This window comes from Leptidea sinapis, chromosome 18 (genome assembly GCF_905404315.1).
Source record: "Leptidea sinapis chromosome 18, ilLepSina1.1, whole genome shotgun sequence".
NCBI lineage: Eukaryota > Metazoa > Arthropoda > Insecta > Lepidoptera > Pieridae > Leptidea > Leptidea sinapis.
Window position 1 is genome coordinate 14,086,141 of NC_066282.1, and position 21,640 is coordinate 14,107,780.

A 21,640-nucleotide genomic window follows, 5' to 3' on the forward strand; every position below is an offset into this window, starting at 1 on the left:
TTCGAATACTAATAATAATCTGTACCTAAGTTTACAGTTTATACTCCACCTCGATAAAATTATCAAAGTCTCTTACACAAATAGATATATCTTCATGATTCAGTCATATAAGTAAACTGGGTGAAATAAGATATGTAAACACTATTGCTTCCATTGTGACATCCAGCGGCGAATACGCCAAAATGGCGGCAGCGTGCCGGTATAAGCGGCTTTACTCGGTTTCAAATCATATAATAATCGCTTACCAAGCAATTTATTAACTAATTTTTGCCACGCCTGCCTTGCAAGCACACAAATTTATTTGATCGTGAGTATGGGCTTTAATATCTGCTTGAGTTGGGATGGCCCGGGTCGGAGAAAGGGGGTCTGCCGTGAACGTCGCACGTGGTCAGCTCCCGATTAGTACAATTTGAACTATATTTAGGAAAGCATGTAAAGAAGTTTACAGCTTAAATTCGCATTTGGCAGTTAGATATAGCCTAAAGGCCAATTAACACAGACCAGCGAATGCTCATTCTATCCCTACCTACTCTATAAAATTATTTTAGTGTAAACAGACGTATTCTTTGGTTTTCTGTCTGTTCGTAAAGATACTATGGAATATTCTAAGAATGCTCACTCATTTAATGAAAACGGCACTAGAGCGTGCGAACAGGTGCCTAGAGAGTTGCCAGTTCTAGTTCTTGGTTCTAATCGTTGATATTTGGGTGTAAACGAGTTTTCGTTTCCACTAAAATATCAAGAAAGGATGCTCTTGTTGTAACTCTTGCTTTTATTTCGTTTAGTTTAAATGCACCTTAACGCGTTCAAGACCAGTCACTGTCATTAATGTGTGTAAACATATAAGAATTAAGATTTTGAACTTATCAATTCCACTTTTAACAGCAATTTGATATATACTCTATTGTTTATATAAATTAGGTGTTCGTGAACACGCTTAAAATGTATCGTTAAATCTCTTTAATCGAGATCAAGAGTGGCTTTAGAATATTGAAATAGTTAGCGTAGGTACTCCGTTTTATTAAAAGCTGTAGTAAGAAGTGTCATTCGTGAACTCAACAGTATTTTGATGGAGAGAAAGTTGCACATGCATCGCATAATATATTGTATTAGTGGGAATGTATTTTTCCTACCTAATATGTACATTGGTCATGGTAGTGTGCGGTAGAATGAGCAACAAACCCTAATATATATTAAGTATTTAAAAGCCATCCTTAGCATAATACGGTATTGTTATGTCTAGTCATAAAATTGCAAGCTAAAGGCGTTCTAATCCTATTGTTTGACAACACAAGCGTCATCTCACGTGCTCAGCTCAATATAATAACGCCATAAACTGCTACATAGTGATAACACCCGACATGAAGCCGCTTATTACGTATATCTTTTATAGTTAAGCACATACTTTAAACGCATTAGGATTTAATACGGTTCTATGAAATATGTACTTTATTTTCACCAATAATCATTTATGTGATGCCCTCTGAAGTGGCGTTCTTGGATGACCATGACTTGATGATATGAATAGGCTAGAGAAACTCTCGAAGAAAAAGCGTATCTCTCGATTGAATGAAACGTGCAGTCATTGACAGATTGACACATGACGGCTATAATCTTGTAAAAATAGAGATAGCCGAAATCCACTACGTTCTAATCAACTATTCGCTTTCAAACTTAGCCGGATTATACTTTGTCGCCATATTGTTAATACTATTTCAAACTTATGTCAAATCTCACTGCACGTTTAATACTAAACTAAATTTTTAATTAGGCATTCCCGCCTCTTATTACGTAGTATTTACATTTTCTTTGAGATACACTTCCAATAATATTAACTCATTTTGCACACCATCGCCACATAAAAACATTTCACAATATTTATGATATCAATAAAACATTGTGAAATATGAGCGGCGGGCAAGTCGATCAACGTACGCGGTTTAACGAACATTTAACGCATTATCTTTTCATAGCACTTCTGAAACGCTTTTAACCTCATTTTAAAGTTATTTACGTAAGAAACGGCATGCTTTATGACATGCGTGCGTCATCATATTTGCCGATTTACGGTAAATTGTTAACTAATTTGTCAAGATTAATCGGACTGGTTGAACCAACCTGTGATTAATTATGTTAGCCATATAATGACGCACTATTTAGTTAGTCTTAATCATGTGCTTAATCAACAAACACCTTAAACAATTTATGCCTCTTAGTGGAATTACAAATATTTTTTTTATAATCTTCGGCGGCGTGTTGAAAATTTTCCTGAACTTTTTGTCTCTTTTGTTACATTAGGGCTCGTTGTGGTTATGGTTATGGTTTGGTGGAGTTAATGACTTTTAAAAAAATATATTTATTATATTCAAAATTATTATTATAAAACGTTGGTGTGGTAAATGTTACTATAGTATATCATAAATGACTCCTAATGATACCACAGACTGGAATGAAGCGACCATCTAAGTCTTCATTAACATATTTTACTGTACGATATTGTGAAAATATTATGTCGAAGTTTTATTAAAAAATAGAAGCCCCTGAGCTTCTTGCGCCCGTTCTTCTCAGGTCTGAGGCATGCTGTTTTGAATGGGTGGTAGTTTTTGACGTTTAATAAGTGATTTTGAATCCTATTTTGAATAAAAATACATATTTGAATTTGAATTTAAGCTTGTAAATTTATAATAAATATCTATCTATCTATTACATACATACCGTAAAAGAGACCTACCTAACTATAAAATAACTGATTTTATATCATATCATAGATACTGAGTTTAAAAATAATTGTATACATACATTTTTATACTGGCAGTGTGCGTATTGTATAGCTGCTATGACCAACAATACACAAAGAAAAAATAAATAACTATATTTTTATTTTTAAACAAAAACGGCGTATTTCAAAATGGCTGTCATGTAAATTGTACATTTGTATACTAATAAATGGCTCTCCATTTATTAGTATTTTTTGTTCGGTTATACTGCGAAAACTACTGAACCGATCGAAATAATACTCATACCACAAGATGTATCGTGTTTTTGAGAAGGTTTTAGTATATGATATGTTGGTGATTACTTATTCGGAACCTAATTTTTTGTCTTAGAAATACCTATATATTCGCAATACAAATAATTAAGTCAAAAACATTTCATACAACTAGAGGGCGCGGGTTACTTAATTTAAACAATTTAAATAAAAAACTTTTATAGGACTAAAACGCGTGTAATGGCACCTGTTTTTACATTAGATTTTTGCGTAAAAGTTATAGTTCTATTTTAGTTAACCCGACGTTTCAAGACCTTTCCAGATCTCGTTTTCAGGAGGACTGCAGATGAAATGAGTCAAAGATAGTATTTGTCATAGTTGTCATTACGAAGTTTAGCGCCATTTATTGCCTCGGAAGTGGTATTTGCTGTAGACAGAAAATATATAAATGAACTTAATTTACCTAAGTAATTTATATGGTAAAACAACGTTTGCGGGGCCAGCACTTGTGAATACATATTTAGTTTACAGAACTATTTAAAACCTAGAGTGTACGATAATATTATGCTACTTAACAGATTTCATGATTCCAGATGTGTTTTGCGATATCATGCATAAGGATTAAATAGAATAATCTTTGGTTGGTATAATTACTGTGAAGCTTGCATTTAACAGCTTTACGAGACCGGACTCGTTAACTTTTCATGCTAATTTCAACTAGAAAGCTATCTACCTCAATAACAGGATCTTGATTTACATTATGACTGTAGCTTGTCAATATATTCTTGAAAATCCTATGTATGTACATAGGCATATAAGTGAATTTGCTAGAAACTGTCATAACCATAATGTTAACACCAGGAACAGACATAAACATACAATGCCTATTATCGGCTCGGCTATGTCGAGTAAGTAAATCTTTTGTGAGGTGCTTTTATCTACACCCATGCTTTAAATCCTCTATTAAAGATTCTGAAACAGTTAGCTTATTGCCAACATTAAAACACCCAATGTTCTAATAACCATTACATCATCCAAAAGAGTGTTGTAATGTTGTACTGAATTTCATAACAACTCTCCTTTGTTTTTTATATCCCTTCATGCGCAAAGAGTTTCAACATACAGCCACATTCTTATTGCTCGATGCGTGGTATCTGTATGAATTTAAAAAAAGAACATTTTCGTTTACGCGCGCTGTAAAAAAAGTACGTTATTCGAATCCCCGCCATTTTTCTTCGATATTTTTATTGTTTTCTTAAAATAACATTATATTTGAGTGAATTTTAATTATTGCACTATACAAAATGTAAATTACTACTTAAATAAATAATTCTCTCATTAATACTTAGTTTATTTGTATATAATCAGTAATGAATGATATTAGGTTACTACTAGGACTGGTGTTTTAATGTTAGCAGTAAGCTAACTGTTCCAGAATCTTTTAGAGGATTCATATTCTGGGTATTCCGTAGATAATGTCTTGTATGCAACTGTTTATAATTAGGTATTAAAACACTCAAGTGATACTAGAAAATGAAAAAAACAAAAGTATTACGTTATTCAAAAGAATTGTTTAAAGCATTCGTTTTGGAATGGGTGGTATTTTTTGACTTTTAATAAGTGATGTCACATCCTATTTTGTATAAAAATATTTGAATTTGACAGACCCATATGGAGATGGATGTTGAAAAAGGGCTGAACTTGCGTGAAGATCGCGTATTTGGTATTTGACAAGAATGTAAAAATGTAAAATCTAAAATATAATTGCTTTTACAATTATTAACCTATAATGAAACAGAAAATCATTAACACCAAATTATATTAACTTTATTTGTTAATAACTTTTGCTTTATCTGTAACTCATAATATAATTTAAGAAAGACTCATTTAAGAGATTATTATAATAAGATAGGCATATTTTAAAGATAAGTAGGTAAATATTGTATAGTTTTATTACATCCATAATTAACATAACGAAGCAGGCGGAAATTTCTGGTTGGCTCTGCACAGGGTTTCGTATTGATCCATCCAGAGGAATTAATACATTAAAAGTGCCTCTTTGTTTTACTAAGATTGGTATTGTGCTCCTGTTTCCACAATTAAACCACTCAGTTGGGTTCGTTTTACGTGCAGTGTTGGCCAGTCATTCCCACCAGCCCAGCTACTCCCAGAAGCTTAGAACCGACTCTTGGGGTTTTCGCAGATGTTTCGGAGCGACCTCGTATTTACAAAGGTTTTTGCCCGTTGGCTGCCCACCCCTGCATATGCCAGGATTACACATTAGTTACCGTTTCGTCTTCAGCTAGACAACCTCTGCACTTAGGACTGTCTGTTACACCGATTGTGAAAGGGTGTTTGTTTAGTGATGTGTGACCCGTTTAGGGTGCCCACCATGATTCGGATGTCATATCTGTTTAGGCTGATTAGTCGAAGTAAGAAGTCAGTTGGGGCGATAGTGTAGGAATCGCTTCCTTCGACTGTCTACTGTTTTAGATATTTATCCATGGGGTGTTGTGTAGGTCGTTGGTTCTCACCAAAATTTTCCCTTTCGTTTCCTTTTAATTTTCTTGATTTTTTATGAAAATAAGGGACGGCCGACGAGACGAGCAGGACGTTTAGCTGTTGGTAATTGATACATCCTGCTCATTACATTGCAGTGCAGCTCAGGATTATTGAAAAGCCCAAAAATTCTGAGCGGCACTACAACTGTGCTCGTCACCATGAGACATAAGTTGTCAAGTCTCATTTGCCCAGTTATTTCACTAGCTATGGCGCCCTTCAGACGGAAACACAGTAATTACTGCTTCACAGCAGAAATAGGCGCCGTTGTGGTACCCATAATCTAGCTGGCATCGTGTGCATAGGAGCCTCCCACTGGTAAAGAAGGCATCCATAAAGGCATTGGACCAGCCTCGCCACATTCTTCTGCCACTACCCTTTGCATTTACGTATCAAATTAAATCAAATCAAATCAAAAATATTATATTTCATAGGTAATTCACATTACACTTGAAATTTCATTTTTATACAGCTCATTCGGAAGGGAGATTTTCTTAAAGAAGAACGAACAAGGAACTCTAAGGTTGCTCTTTTCAAAACAGATGATAACATGTTCTTATTTTTAATTTAATTTACAAATCATTTCAATTACAATATATGCACAGTGATATAACAATAATACTCAAACGTCAAATAATAAATGCCTTACACGAGTAATTAAAAAAAATGAGTAAGACCAACATTATACAAATGATATAAGCATCAGGAAGCAACAAAGCAATAAATGAAAAACAAAATTTATGTAAGAGCTGTATAGAAAATTATGTCGTTAAAATTCCTAGATAAATCTTCAATAAATACCCTAGGTAGTGGTGATAAAACAAGAGATGACATATTATCACAGTTGCTAACATGTGATGTGATACATGATGCATAAATATAGCCTGCGGAAGTACCGAGCGAATAAAATACGACATCTAAGGTACAGATTTAATTGTATTGCCATGTGCGTTCTACTCAGGAAGTATTCACTTTTAATATACATCTAGACAGCGTTACAAGGTCATATGTAATTTGTTCTCTCTGCTAATGATCACATAAATCGTCGTAATCATCATTTGGAAACAAATTGTTATCAGATTCGTCAGCTTTAGGTTTTATTCAAACCATCAGTTTAATCTAAATTTTATTTATTGCTTTACAAATTTTTATTGATTCTTGAACATTTTTGAGCCACGGCCGAGTAAAAAAAGGACTCCGCGCCGTGATATTAGCAAGTGAAGCACCGTTATGCTAGTGTGTGTGCGATTACGGGGGATACTAGTAACGCAAGTTTTTCTCCCTTAAATAATCATATATGGCCACAAATACTTATATAGTATCGTTTTTACAAGTTTTCACAACGCACGACGGCATTTTTAAAATATTTTACTGAGACGCAAACTGATCTGTCACAGACGATGACAATTCTCATAATGGCCGCCTATCGGCCTGTAGCATTGTAAGTGTGCGCGTGGGGCTATGTATTTACACGTTTTGGTGCTGCACTGTTATGTAAGGTGACACGGAGTCCTTATTTTTTTACTAGTCCGTGCTTTGAGCCAAAAGTTTAGACATGTGTCAAGCTTATAGAACTCAAATTCATATTCAAAATATATTTATTTTCTTTCACAATGACATAGTTTAAACACACAGTTTATTAATATCGATATTTAGACATCGTTTTAATTATGAGAAACCAATGCTTGGAATAGGTAATGAATACCTGTGCTACAAGTTACCGGGCCCCCAAAACACATGGATATTCAGAAAATATATATATTACAATGAAACTAAATTAAGTTAAGAAAACTTAATTTGATAAAGAAAGTAATTCGTGTTGGTGTGTGTTTAGTGCTTATGTGGAACTGGCGAGTGTGTAAATATTACACAAATCATTTGGAGCAACTTTTCACCTCCCAATATCTAAAAAACTATTTCACAAAACATCTCAATATATGGCTCATATCAAATCGTCATTTTTATCAATGTCTGATCAAAACTCTTCACCAGTTGACGACGTCCTGATCTGATGACGTCCAGATCGGTAGTTGGGTGAATATAAAGGAATAAAATAGAAACTAGTAAAGTTTTATCATTTCATTATATATAATTTTTCAATTAATTGATTCTATGAGGAAGACTTATAGTGCCTGTAATATAAGAATCAGCAATAGATATTGACGACAACCGATCTTTATGTGTATTTTAAGGTCTTCACATAATAAGAAATTATTTTTTGGTACTTATTCATAATAAAATTATAATGTAATGATATTCTACTTTGTTTTCCTACTTTTAAGGAGTATATTTTTTTTAGCATTTATAACTAAGAGAATTGACGATTTTCGTATTCATAACGTTATTTACTGGAATTTTGTAATGAGTAATTTACTCATGCATTTCGAAGTTACAAGAAAATATAGAAAATAACACAAAAAAAGATAATTATGCCCCCTAAACGGAGTAAAATATAGTAGATTAACAAAACCATTTGGTATTAATCTTATTAAGATTAAGTACCTAAAAACTAATTTCTGTACAAAAAGTAATGATACTGTTTATGTAAATGTATTTCTCATCATAATTTTCCTTTGATATATCAATGAATAAACTTAACTGTCTAAACATGTAAATATTGTCATTGCATTTAAGGGATTATAAAACGTTATGTCTTACTTATTAAGCCGGTTATCCACTGCGAGCGGAGCGGACCTATTTAAGGACTCCGTTCAACTTGCAAAAGTTAAGCTGATACTTGTGTTTCCACCAACAAATAGTCGAGCGAATAGAACTCAGCGAGCCGAGGGAGTTGAAATGAACTCGCTCAGTTTTAGTCAGCGGAACGGATTCATTAAGGAGTTCGTTCAAATTACATAGCAGTGTTTCCACAGAGAAAGAGGTGAGAAAGGCGGACCGAACCTAAAAACGAACCGAATGAAATAGTGGTTGAAACGAGTCCACTACGTCAATATTTTGGCAACTAGTTTAAAACGGACCATCGATATCAAAAGGCGACAATATAATGAAGTTTATTTATTTATTTTATATTTATCATAATTGATATAGGCGCGATTATTACACGTATGAAAAATGTTTTTTCTGTGCTTATGATACAACAATATGTACTTATTTTTCTGTATGGACTTGATTCCGTATCACTCGATAGCTTCGCGAATGCGCAAAAAAATACGATCGCAAACATCAAACAACCAACAAAGTTTGAAACACCAACTGAACTCGCTCTCTGTGGAAATTGACTGTTCATTTTTCATTTCTCGTTTTCCGTTCAGCTCGCTTCGCTCATATCTCTCTCTCATCCTTTTGCAGTGAAAAACAACAGGCAAAACTCTTTGCTGGTGGAAACGCATACCTATTTCATATGATTGGAGTCAGTCTCGCCTAACTATCTCCCGCTCCTTTCGTGGTGGAAAACCGGCTTTAAGATTGTCATGATTCATATATGTACAGGATGATTCAATTTTTTGTCAGCTGCAAGTCTTCAATTAAATAATAATTTAACCATAAGGTGAAATACTAATATTCCCAAACACAACATAAATATATAATGAGGAACTTTATTTCAGAATTTCAAGATGACAGCGCAATACCATATTTGGGAACTTCCGAGTGAGGATGTTGGTGGGTCGTTTAACGCTAGAGCTAGAGCTGTTCCTGATGATGACGATTCTGCTGCAGCCATAAGAGCATACCTGTCGTTGGACGATAGAGGAACACCATACGCTCGAGCTGCCATTCCTCCGATGATGCCAGAAGAGCCTGAAGAAAACTGGGAAGTTGATGACTTTGTAGAAATTCCCGCACGAAGTAATTCAACTCTTAAGTAATGATTTACTGAAGCATTCTGACGACCTTGTGAAATACAATCTTCATGCAGATTTACACAGACTAATGAAATTTTCAGATGGTTTAAAGATTGTAGAGACTGTTTGAACGATGACTAACACAAATTAGTGATTGTTAACACTTGTAGGAGGTATTTACTAAGGTTTACTTGCATTTACTAGAATTAAGAATTTACGACAGTATTAGTATTCGATTGAGTAATTTTCTATGTAATATTTTAGTATTAGTGTTGTAATAATTAGGTAATAGTTTATTTTTTAATATAATGGATAGGTTACCAATCATTTTAGCAATGTTTATGCCCACAAAGATGCTAGTCGAATTTAGGTAATATTTATAACTAGTATGTATTTTTTTTTGTAGACAGGAGTCTAATCTTGATCTTTTAAGGAAAAATTTGATTAAATGAATGTATTTGATTTAATTTTGTATTTTATTTCACTATGCATTCGTCCTTCTTATCAGAATTCTAAACTAGTTTTGTCGTAGGGATAACCAAAATATTATTATGGTTTTAATAAACCGTATAATATTTTAGGATTTTAACACAGAAAATATCTTTATGTTAAGGCTTGAAATTTACAATAAAGGTTGTATGCTATGCAACCCCTTGGAAATGATTTGAGAGGGATCGAACTGGTATATTAAGGAAATTAAGTCACTCAACTTTGTCACATTATTTAATGCCCATCCTATTTATTAATGAATAATATAATCAACAATAATATGAGGGTATGATGACAGTTAGAATTTGGAAATAACCAACTTGTCGCTTTACGATAAGAGGCCTTTTAAGAACTTAACCTTCCCAAAAAGTTCTTGAATAAAAATCTAAAAGCCGATATAAACAATGCATAATTATTGTTATGTATATTTGAGTGGTGGTTGGTCTTGATTTACACTTGGACCCAGTGGGCGCTGACGTCGATATCTGGAATAACAGAGGACCAGGACAGTCGACAGAAGCAATTCCTGCACTATCGCCCAAACTGCAAGCGACTTTAACATACGATATCGGATATAACAGACTCTAGTGCAGAAGATATCGGCTTGAAGATGAAACGGTCACTCACGTTATCCTCTAATTTGCTGGAGCGGCCAACTACAGGCATCAGCATTAGTAAAAACATGGTCTCTCCAAGAAGTCTACAAACATCCCAGGAATATTCTAAACTTTTTGAGGGAGCTAGGCGCGTTGGAGTAACTAGCCAATACTGCACGCAAAATAGACGTAACTCAAGCATCAATTTGCCGAAACAGGATTCTTCATACCATACCTAGGTGGGGATGGTATTCTAATTAATGGCGTGTCGTGCGAAGGTTTGGTTTGCATTTCGGTACACTCGTTGTGATAAACGCAGAAGAACGGAATGAAGCGAAGTATCTACACAACGCCAAGTGATCTAGCCGTTTACCAACGCTGGATCCCCGACAATATCAGCAGCTGTGCGTTGCACGCGGTCAAATCATTCGAGCTTATACTGAGGTGTGCCAGATATGAACTTTATAATACTCAATATGTGACCGGTATGTATTAACGTGCTCTATTTTTGTCGTCCAGCATCTTCAAAGCAATTTGGCTTTGCCTTCCAAATGATTATAATCAAATCAATATCACAATTGTTAGTGATTAGTAAAAATTTGCCATCATAGGAAATTCTCTCTCATTTTTGAATACATACATGTCATATCAAACCCGTCACTTAACACAAAGCGGTTTGAAATCCGGAAGGAAGAATATACCCAGCTTTCGTTCTAAGTCTTTGTAGGCCTTGTACACATACAGCAAACCAAATCCAGCGCTCGATCTGCCAAAAATCTCGCTTCTCTTTCCTTCACCTCGCCACAATATTTCTCTTTCGTTTCTGAGTTGTCTTTCTCTATTATACTCTATATTTGAATCCATTTTTATGAGGAGTACCCCTCACTCATCGAGTCACCTTTTTAGAACAGCTGGTATTTCATACAAACCATTCCGAATATTTTTTTTATGAAAAAGGAGGACAAAACAGCGTACGGGTCACCTTGTGTTAAGTGCTCACCGCCGCCCACGTTCTCTAGCAACATCAGAGCTTAGGGAAGATGTACGTGCTTTTTTTGAAGGTACCCATGTCGCATCGTCCCGGAAGCACCGCACAAGGAAGCTATTTCCACAGCTTTATAGTACGGGGAAGAAAGCTCCTTGAAAACCGCACTGTGGAGGACCTCCACACATCCAGACGGTGGGTATGATAACCTTACTTATGGCGTTTAATTTTAATTTACATGACTTATATTTTAAGAGATATATAATGTACACTACACGGCAGAGTTATTACATCATACAGCTAAGTAATTTCATACATGATTTTCATCTTAACACCCGCTAAACTGAAACGTTAATTTATGTGTCACTAACAGCGATTTTTCGTGGTTGTCAAATAATGATAACATCTAATACATAGTGTATACAAGCGCGTCTAACATGCATTGTGTAATTTAACAACGGTGATTATGATGTTCTAAGTGTAATGTGGTTGAATTGTTCTTGAAATGACTCTTTTTAAACGTCTTTTGACTCGGCTCGGTCGAGCAAAATTTAAAGAAATGAACATCGCAACTGTTGCCTCTCAATATATTCTTCATAATGTTATGTATGTACATAGGCATAAAAGTTAATTTGCTAGGAACTGTCATAACCATAATGTTAACACCAGGCACAAACATAAACTTATAATGCTTACAAATCGGCTAAGTCGAGTTAGTAAGTCTTTTGTGGGGCGATGTATATGCTTTTACAACAAGATCCCAGAAAATGTTTAAAACAAATGTATTACGAAATTCAATGGAATTGTTAAAAAACGTTTGTGTGACAAAGGTAACTGTAACATAAATGACTGTCTTAATGATACTACAGATTGGGAATGAAGCGACCGCCCTCAGGCTATTAAAAATAAATTAAATGTACGATTTTACATTGTTATCATATTTTATATAAAAAAACCTGGCTAGTTTCTTGCTTTTCTTCTCAGGTCTGATGCATACTTTTTCGAATGGGTGGTAGTTTTTGACTTTCATTGTGTGATATTATATCTTACCAATACGTTGTGTTTTTAAAATGATCACTGATTAATTACACAAATAAAACTGAAAACAAACTTTTATGAACGATGCGGTGAACGATGAATCGAACCCGCGACCTGTTGCGTTCCGTGCCAGCGCTATTTCTAACTGAGCCAACCATTTGAGTGACGTATCGTTATAAAATCTTGATATGTCCTGTACAACTCTCGGGTTGTGGCTTCACCTACAGAATCTAATTCACGGTTAAATATTTGTTGGGTTCAAGCTGAAATAAGTGCCAAATTGACGTTTAGCAATGCATTCACAATTGTTAATAAGAGGATATCTGTTCATAAATTAAGGAGATTAAAGCTGGAGTGCCTCAGGGAAGTGTATTAGGTCCGGTCCTTTACCTACTATTCATAAATGACATTCCTGAAATAGAAAATAACGCTGTTGTGACCTTTGCTGATTTTACTGATTTATTAGGCCTGGATAGTAAGTAACCTTAAAGAGGCAGCAGAAGAAGTTCAAATAACTGTAAGCACAGTAGATAAGTGGACTAAAAATGGCGATTTAAACTTAATGAAAGTAAATCTATTCATGTAAACTTTAGTAATAAGAAACCAGATTACGGGCCAGTTTACATTAATAACAAAATAGTATCATACCAAAATACCGTTATATGTCTGGGCATGACTCTTGACACAAAGCTCCACTGAAAGGCTCACGTAAAGAAAAAAAGAGAGGAATTATTAGAACTTTGTCTTAAAATATGTACTGGCTTCTAGGAAGACACTCTAAGATGTCAGTACAAAATAAAGTTTTATTGTTAAAGCAAGTCTTTATGCCTGTATGGACTTATGGGATCCAGCTGTCCCTACAGCTGGCTCCCATAAGTCCTGCACCACTGTCTGCACCAAACAAACAAATATTCAAATCGTAAAAAAAAAATAAAAAAAAAAAGACGTGTGGCACTCGGAGACTGCCGCGGTAAAGCTATTGCATAGCATTTTTATCAACTTATGGAATTATAATTATTTATTTATTTTATTTATGCAGTATTTGTTTTTTTGATAAAATTTATTTAAAAAAAAGCAAACGGGAAGTGAGTAAAATTTAACTTGCAAGATTTGATTACAGACATACAACGGGACAGGTGAAACTAAATAAAAATACTTGTCATAATAATAAAAATAAACGTGGGACCTTCTGCACAAATAGCATACGTGATAACCGCTGTTCCACGGCAACTGCAATGACCGTGCCAAAATATCTATATACATCTAGTAAGTAAGTGTTAGGTTATTTTCGTTAGGGAATTTCTGGATTCGGTCTCCACGCTCAAGGCCCGCGATAGAAGCTATGCAATAGCTTAAAAAAATTATAAAAAATATTCTCAAGTTAAACAATTTCAATATTAAATAGTTCAACTTAGATAAGTTTAAGCTATCACCTCTGTCAGGCGTCCCGCAACGCACGCATTTTTCTTATTACCAGGCCATTTTAAAATTATCTGAAACATTTGTATTCAGAACGATGCGCACCTAATAATATTTGCAAAAATCCTTTGGCGCCTTTTAAGTAGATGTTTAAGCCATTGTTCAATTGAAAACAAAGTATTTATAATATGGGCTTCACCATAATATCAACTGAACTATAAATCAGTTGCATGTGCTTCAATTATTTTATTTCTTAATATGAAAGCCTGATAATAATTGTACTTATGGCAGATATGGGAAAATATATGAGAGTGATTTATTTAGAATTCGTGTGCACAGCCTCATTTTCCGACTTCGTGAAGTTAGTCGATAAATGTGACTGTGACTTTATTCAAGATTAGCAAGTGTCAATGTCTATATATAACAATAGGGACTACGGTAACCATGATGTCAAAGTATTGTACTTTTTGAGGTTTGAGGTTTGTGTTCAAAATTGTCTAAAATCGGCCCTTTCGATTACAATGAAGAGCTCAAAACCCTGAGCAACGCTCGTCACTTTAAGACATAAGATGTTAAGTCTCTTTAGCCCATCAAATTCCAGCCAGAAAATGGCACCGCTGTGATACTCATCTAGCTAGCACCCTGTGCAAAGCCTCTTTGTCTTATAGATTTTTTAATTAGTCAATTTTAGACCAAAGACTATGTATACTAACTACTAGACAAGCTCTGTGGCCGTTAAATAAGTGCTCACTGAGTTTCCTTGCGAGTCCACTGCGAGCAAGCGAGAAGACCATAGCACTGTTTTGAAAGCCGTGAACGTTGTTTTACACAAACTACACCGATTTTGTTTAAAGTGAACAATAAAACAATTTTCATATTACATCTACGTTTGCAAGGCATATTCATCATGTCTGGTCCCCTCTCTGCCCACCCGCGCAATCCTAAATTGCGACACAATTGTTATTCCAAACTTTATATCTAGTAGTATACATACAAGTCCTTGTCTTAGACTAATAAAAATCAACAAAACGGTACATTAGCCGTGTTGTCTTGAGGTAATGGGAATTCTTCCTTGCTACTGGCGAACTGTCTCGTGGTTGACTTCCTATGACTGAGTTGGCTTCCTATTCTTTTATACTTTCCTCACTCTCTTATGTCAAGTATTCTTTTTGTTATTTTACATTAAACCTTTGCTTTTCATATAACTTATATTTAAAAGTTTTCGAGTTATTTTCATTTGGACACTGGGGGATTGTACCCATTTTAAATTTAGAGGCGAAAGTATGAACGCATTTCAAATGGCGTTCTATACCGTCATTGCTTATTCCTCTCGATCTTTCATGGGAAAAAGTAGCGGAACTTGTGTATATTTTTCTATTTTTTCTGAAGTATTAACATATTTTTTTGAATCTCTCCAGTCCAATCTAGGATTTTTAATAATAATATTCATTGCAAATATGCAGAGATTTAAAGCACATTTTAGGTACTACTAAAATGTGCTTTAAATCTCTGAGGCAAAATAAAGAAGTAAAGAAGTTATAAATAATATAGTTTGGGAAATTGATCAGCAAATTGTCTCAATCTTGGAGAACCAATATTTTGTTTCATTTTTAATCATTCTTAAGGAGTTAGTAACACAGTATTTAAAATCGTTGTTAACAAAATGGTTCCTTCAATACCCTTTATGATTTTTACACGATAATTGTTGACCTGTATATATCTACGTAATGGCACCATTAACTGTGATTTTACTCACTTTAAAGACGTATTTTAACACTTAACTATTGGTAAAATTACATTAAACAGACGATTCGTTCGGGTACCTCTGTAAACATTGATCTGATGTGAAAATATAGTTTTACTTATTTTTTTTTAATTTAATTTAACTTAACTAAGTTAATCAAAGTAGATACAAACTAATTAATATCTACTTTTGAGTTGGGCTTGCTATTCAAGCTGTTTGTTTTTAGATTAACTTCTTTTTTACTTTCAAAATTGATTCAGGCTGAGTTGCATCATATTACCTGTTATAGTTAAGGATTAAGTAAATTTTTTTGTTAACCGGCATTCCTTGGCATAGTTAAGGTTAAAGTTAAGAAAGTGAAATATCATGTCAAAATCGAATATTTATTGGAAACTTTTAACAGGTCGCTATGTAGCAATTTAACATTAACAATAGCTTTAACTGGCTATGACGTCATCTTATACTTGTCAAATGGTGCAACACATTTTTTTGCTTTACCAGTACTTTAACATGTTTGATATTGTTAAAGTTAGTTGGTGAAACCCAGGCTTAAACTTTTAAATTTAATTTTTAAAGTTTCCGCCTCTAAATTACTTAGTTGCCAAATATTATTCAAAAGAGAATTTATTAACTTCGCAAGCCGATGGCCGTAAATTTACATACAATGCTGTCTGACTTTAAACAATGTAATGAATATTGAATATGCTTTTGCGTTTTGTTATAATTCTAAATCCATATAAAGTACTAGTGGACCCAACAGACGTTGTCCTGTACACATGTTTTAAATTTGAAAAATCGGTCCAGCCGTTAGGAGCAGTTCACTAACATACACATGAGCAGGAGAATTATATTATATGGGCGGAATTGAGAATCTAAACCAATCTCAAATTCACTGAAACAAACAAAAAAGTCATCAAAATCGGTCCAGCCGTTTAGGAGGTAGTTTAATTGTGAATCTAAATCATTCTCAAATCCATCTGAAGACACACACCAATCTCAAATTCACTGGAACACACAAAAATATCACCAAAATCGGTCCAGCCGTTTAGGAGGTAGTTCAATTGTGAATTTAAACCATCCTCGAATCCACCTGAAGACACACAGAAAGTTTCATCAAAATCGGTCCAGCCGTCTAGGAGGAGTTCAGTGACATGCACACGCACACAAGAATTATATATATAAAGATATCTATATTTCGGACACAGAATATAGATACATTGAAATATTTACAAAATATAACAAACAAATTTGAACAAAACTTGTAACGCTTATCTACTCAAAATTTAAGTCATGACTTAGCTAGTTTGACTAGTCTGTTCGCGCACTTAGCCTCTTGATTGGGCCATTGTGCGTGTCAGGGAATCTTCTTACTCCAACCAGCCCAGGAAATCCCAGAAAGATAGCAGCCTTTTCAGATTGCTGCAGGCATTCGGGAGCGATTCCGGAGTATGGAGATTTCGTGCCCGTTGTTCTGCACTCTGTAAGAACATGCAATGGCGTTCCTCCTGCCTTCACGCATCCCCTGCATAAAGGACTGTCCGTCACACTAATGGTAATTAGATGCTTGTTTAAGAGACAGTGGCTGGCTATAACACCTTTGCGTGCATTGTCCCTGGGTAGTCTGGTCAAGTTGCGAGCAAATCTCTTTGATGCCACTGAAATTGCATACTTCGTTTACCTGCATCTCTCACCAATTCTCCATTCTCCTAAGTGGGTTTCTTCAGTTACGGTGCGCAGCCATTTTTGATTTGGGCATGAGGAATACGGGTACGTATTTGTGATGGATCTGCGTTGTGACATTACAATATAAGGATTGTTATTTATGTTTATGATTGTTGGTTATGGTGTTGTTTTGTAGGGCTTGAAGTAGGATACGGATCTTATCTGAGACAATCTTTCTATTCAGGTGTCTGCTGGCTGCTAGCGTTTGTGCGGCTATGGCAATAAAAATACATTCTGCCTGGAAGATGGTGTTTAATTTGCCTAGAGTGGTAAATATTTTGATATTTATGTCATTTGAGTAGACACCGGCTCCAGTACCACGTGTGGTTTTGGACCCGTCTGTGTATATCCTGACTTCATTGATACCAGAATTATCTTTTGCTTCTGCAGAACGTTCAAATATTGTTTCTTCGATCGAATACATGTTGACATAGTGTTCTGTCCAAGGGTGCCTTAGAAGTGGTTGCGTTTAGGATTCCCTGTAGAACTTAAGGGTGTGTGGTTTCTATGTTTTGTATCCACAGTCCATTTGCTCTTAGTCTCAAGGCGGCTGCCTTTTCTTGTGGGACCAGATATAAAGGTCTTAGGTTTAAGAGGTACTCGAGCGCGAATGATGGTGTGGTTGTCATACATCCAGTAGCTGCTACGGCCGCTAATCATTGTAGACTCTGGAGTTTCATTCTCACCGTTGTCAGTTCGGTTCTGGGCCACCATGCAACTGATCCGTAACTCAGAGAGTGTCTGATAACTGATGTGTACAGCCAAACTACGATTTTGGACTAAGACTCCATGTTCTACCAACTACTACTATGAAAATAATTTCAGAAAAAAGATCTATTTAGCTTCCAAAATTATACCTACGCTCTATATACATATAACAAATTAATATGTATCCAAACACGATCCTCTTGAACTTGCCACAGGGCTGCCACTTCTGAGAAAGTTAAACTATAAATTCGAATAAATAAATACTTATTCTAATTGAGTTCTGCAATAAATACAATATATGTTACAGAAACGATGATTATGAAAAAGCTCATGGTCACTCAGAGGGCAATGGAGAGGGTTTCTCAGAGTTTCCCTGCGAGTTCGAATCAGAAATGATGAGATCCGTAGGAGAACCAAAGTCACCGATATAGTCCAAGTGGAGTGGGAGAGTGGAGGCCTTTGTCCAGTTTTAGACGTCTTCCACCTAAGTATCCGAATTAGTTATTTGTTTAGTAACTTTTTTTTCCGAAATCTTTAAATATATTGTATACTGTTTGTGAAATAGTGAAATAGTTTTAGATAACACGCGCCCAGATATGTCAGTGATGAGCTTAGTAACAAGTCGATTTATAAATAAACTATATACAATTATATACTGATGTTCTTTGAAGAGATTTAATAATGGTTTTACGAACTCGTGTTTTATGTCATTGCAAGTATTGCTAACCCTACAAGCTCTTACAGTTTCATCGTCATTAAGTACTTGAGTAAATTGTACAAAATGGTCTGACGCAAAAGTAACAAATAGTCTCTATCTGTAGATGTCCAGAATAATGATTGACAGACATAAAATATTAGGAAACTAAGGAAATAGAAATACTAAAATACTCAAATAGATATAATTCTCAACCAGTGTGTTTTTTCCTGCCTGTTACAAATTTGTGATACCAGCTACAATACAATAATACGATTTTACGATTACCTACCTGGCACTTCTACTATTATGAAATTTTTGTCTGTCTGTCCACATGACCTCTTCAGTTCGAGCTCAAACGACCAGAACGAAAATTATTGTTTAGTATGGAAACAAGATTGCAAATATATGCTTTTAATGATGGTTGTCAACCCTATATTTTTACATTACATTCATTTCACTTCACATTTTTTAAACTTTATAATCGAAAGTATTCTAGATAGGCCTTCCAATCTAACTTTATTTGATGATTAAAATAATTTGAAACACCGTTAATTTCACAAAAAAAAATTTTTGAAATTCACTATCACTTATATTCTAATCGCCCCTTTTTATGATTATTTTTGTATGGTTTCAATGAATTTATTGTTTAATTCTAAAAATAACATTCACTGGAATAAACACTCAATCTTAATAACCTAATGGTTAGGTTAGGTTTTTGCTATACTACTTACAAACATTTTGACGTTGACAGCTGAAGGCAGACAACATAAATGCCATGTGGACATAAGTTTGCATTGTTATGTTGCTGTTCACGGACTAGTAAAAAATAAAGACTCAGTGTCACCTTACTTAACAGTGTAGCACCAAAACAAGCCAATTAACGTGTAAATACATAGCCCCACGCACACACTTACACTACTACAGGCCGATAGGCGGCCATTATGAGAATTGTCATCGTGTGTGACAGATCAGTTTGCGTCTCAATAAAATATTTTGAAAATGCCGTCGTGCTTAGTGAAAAAGTGTAAATACGATACTATATAAGTATTTGTGGCCATATATGATTGTTTAAGGGAGAAAAAATTGTGTGTGTATCCCCCGTAACTGCACACACACTAGCATAACGGTGCTTCACTGTTTGGTTTTGTTTAGTGACCGCAAAAGAAAATAACCACACTCCATACAAAAACGGGACATGTATTTTCAAGTAGTTAAATGTTATATTTTCAAAATACACAACTTTTATTCAGAGGTAGGTACATTGATTTAAAAAGATATCATCATTTCGTTTGACACATCAAGGCCCGAAGTATTGCTGGATGTCGTCCAAATTCAATTTGAAATAACCGTGTTTCGTTCAAGGCGTCTTAAGGATTAAATTTAGTGTCCAGTCGATGCAATAAATGCATGTTTTTATATTGGGACGACGGATACAATAAATCTCTTAATTTAAAGTGCGCAACAATAACATACTTATTATAATTCTGTTTGCGTGTGGCTATAAAACTTTATAAGATGCGAACAATTACTTATTGATGAAGACGTACATACTCAACATGTCTCGAATATTAAACCTAAATGGTGTTCATTTACAAAGAGTATAATACCTCTTTGTAATTGAATACAGTACAATACAATTTTTTTTTTTACTAAAATACGGGACGAGACGAGCACGACGTTCAGATGATGGTAATTGATACGCCCTGCCCATTACAATGCAGTGCCGCTCTTGATTCTTGAAAAGCCCAAAAAATTTGAGCGGCACTACAATTGCGCTCGTCACCTTGAGACATAAGATGTTAAGTCTCGTTTGCCCAGTAATTTCACTAGCTACGGTGCCCTTCAGACCGAAACACAGTAATGTTTACACATTACTGTTTCATCGCAGTAATAGGCGCCGTTGTGGTACCCATAATCTAGCCGGCATCCTGTGCAAAGGAGCCTCCCACTGGTGTATACATATATCCCAATACAGATAAACTGCTAGATACTAATCGAACTAGGTGCGAACGCATATTTTTCGTATTATTAAATTTATGTTTACCTTTACAATCTTCAGTGCAGAATGGACACACTTATTGACACACTTTTTTTACACAAATTATCTTGCCCCAAGTTAAGCATATATAGCCTGTGTTATGGGTTACAAGACAATGATATATTTAATACAATATACTTACTTAAACATAAATAAATTCATATAACATACATATTAACATACATAAATACATATAAACATCCATGACTCGGAAACAAACATCCATATTCATCATATAAATGCTTGCACCTACCGGGATTCGAACCCGGGACCTCTAGCTTAGTAGGTAGGATCGCTAACCACTCGGCTATACTAAGTAGCAATTGCTAAGGGCCCCGCACGAAAGGGGGCCTCACATATTTAAACACACTCATCTCTGCTTGAGCGTATTTTTTTGAATGAAACTTATTAAGATGTGGTATATTGAATTTACTTGATGTCACAAAAACGTGACACTCTTCCAACTAAGACAATCTAGGTCAGACACTCGGAAACAGACTATTTGCAATACAGATCATGGGCTCTTTGAAAGAATTTGCTACGGGCCCCGCGTTTCATTAATCCGGCACTGACAATTTTAGATTATCTACCCTTACAATCTTAGATCATCTATACGTCTAGATAGACTATGACAGCTGTGAAAACGTCGAAAAAAAATAGACTCCAGAAATAACCTCTATTTTGAGCAATTCACGCACACTAACACAAAGTGTCATACAATTCACGAGTGTAAGACGTAGCTTGTCACGCACACTAAACTAATATTCCTGGTCTGTTTTTATGGTTGTCTAACAGCAAGAGACTCTATCTAGAGTCTAGACGTATGAATTATCCAGGCTTACAATAATTATTT

At 34.9% G+C, this 21,640-nt stretch overlaps 1 protein-coding gene across 1 annotated transcript in view; it reads left to right on the forward strand.

The window, feature by feature from the left end:
* LOC126969350 (A disintegrin and metalloproteinase with thrombospondin motifs adt-2-like) overlaps positions 1-9,666 on the forward strand; it is a 73,660-nt gene extending 63,994 nt beyond the window's left edge. Inside the window, exon 13 of the mRNA XM_050814709.1 lies at positions 9,115-9,666. Within this exon, the coding sequence (XP_050670666.1) occupies positions 9,115-9,375 (261 nt within the window). The 3' untranslated portion in view covers positions 9,376-9,666. The remainder of the gene's footprint in view (positions 1-9,114) is intronic.
* The last annotated feature ends 11,974 nt before the right edge of the window (positions 9,667-21,640 follow it).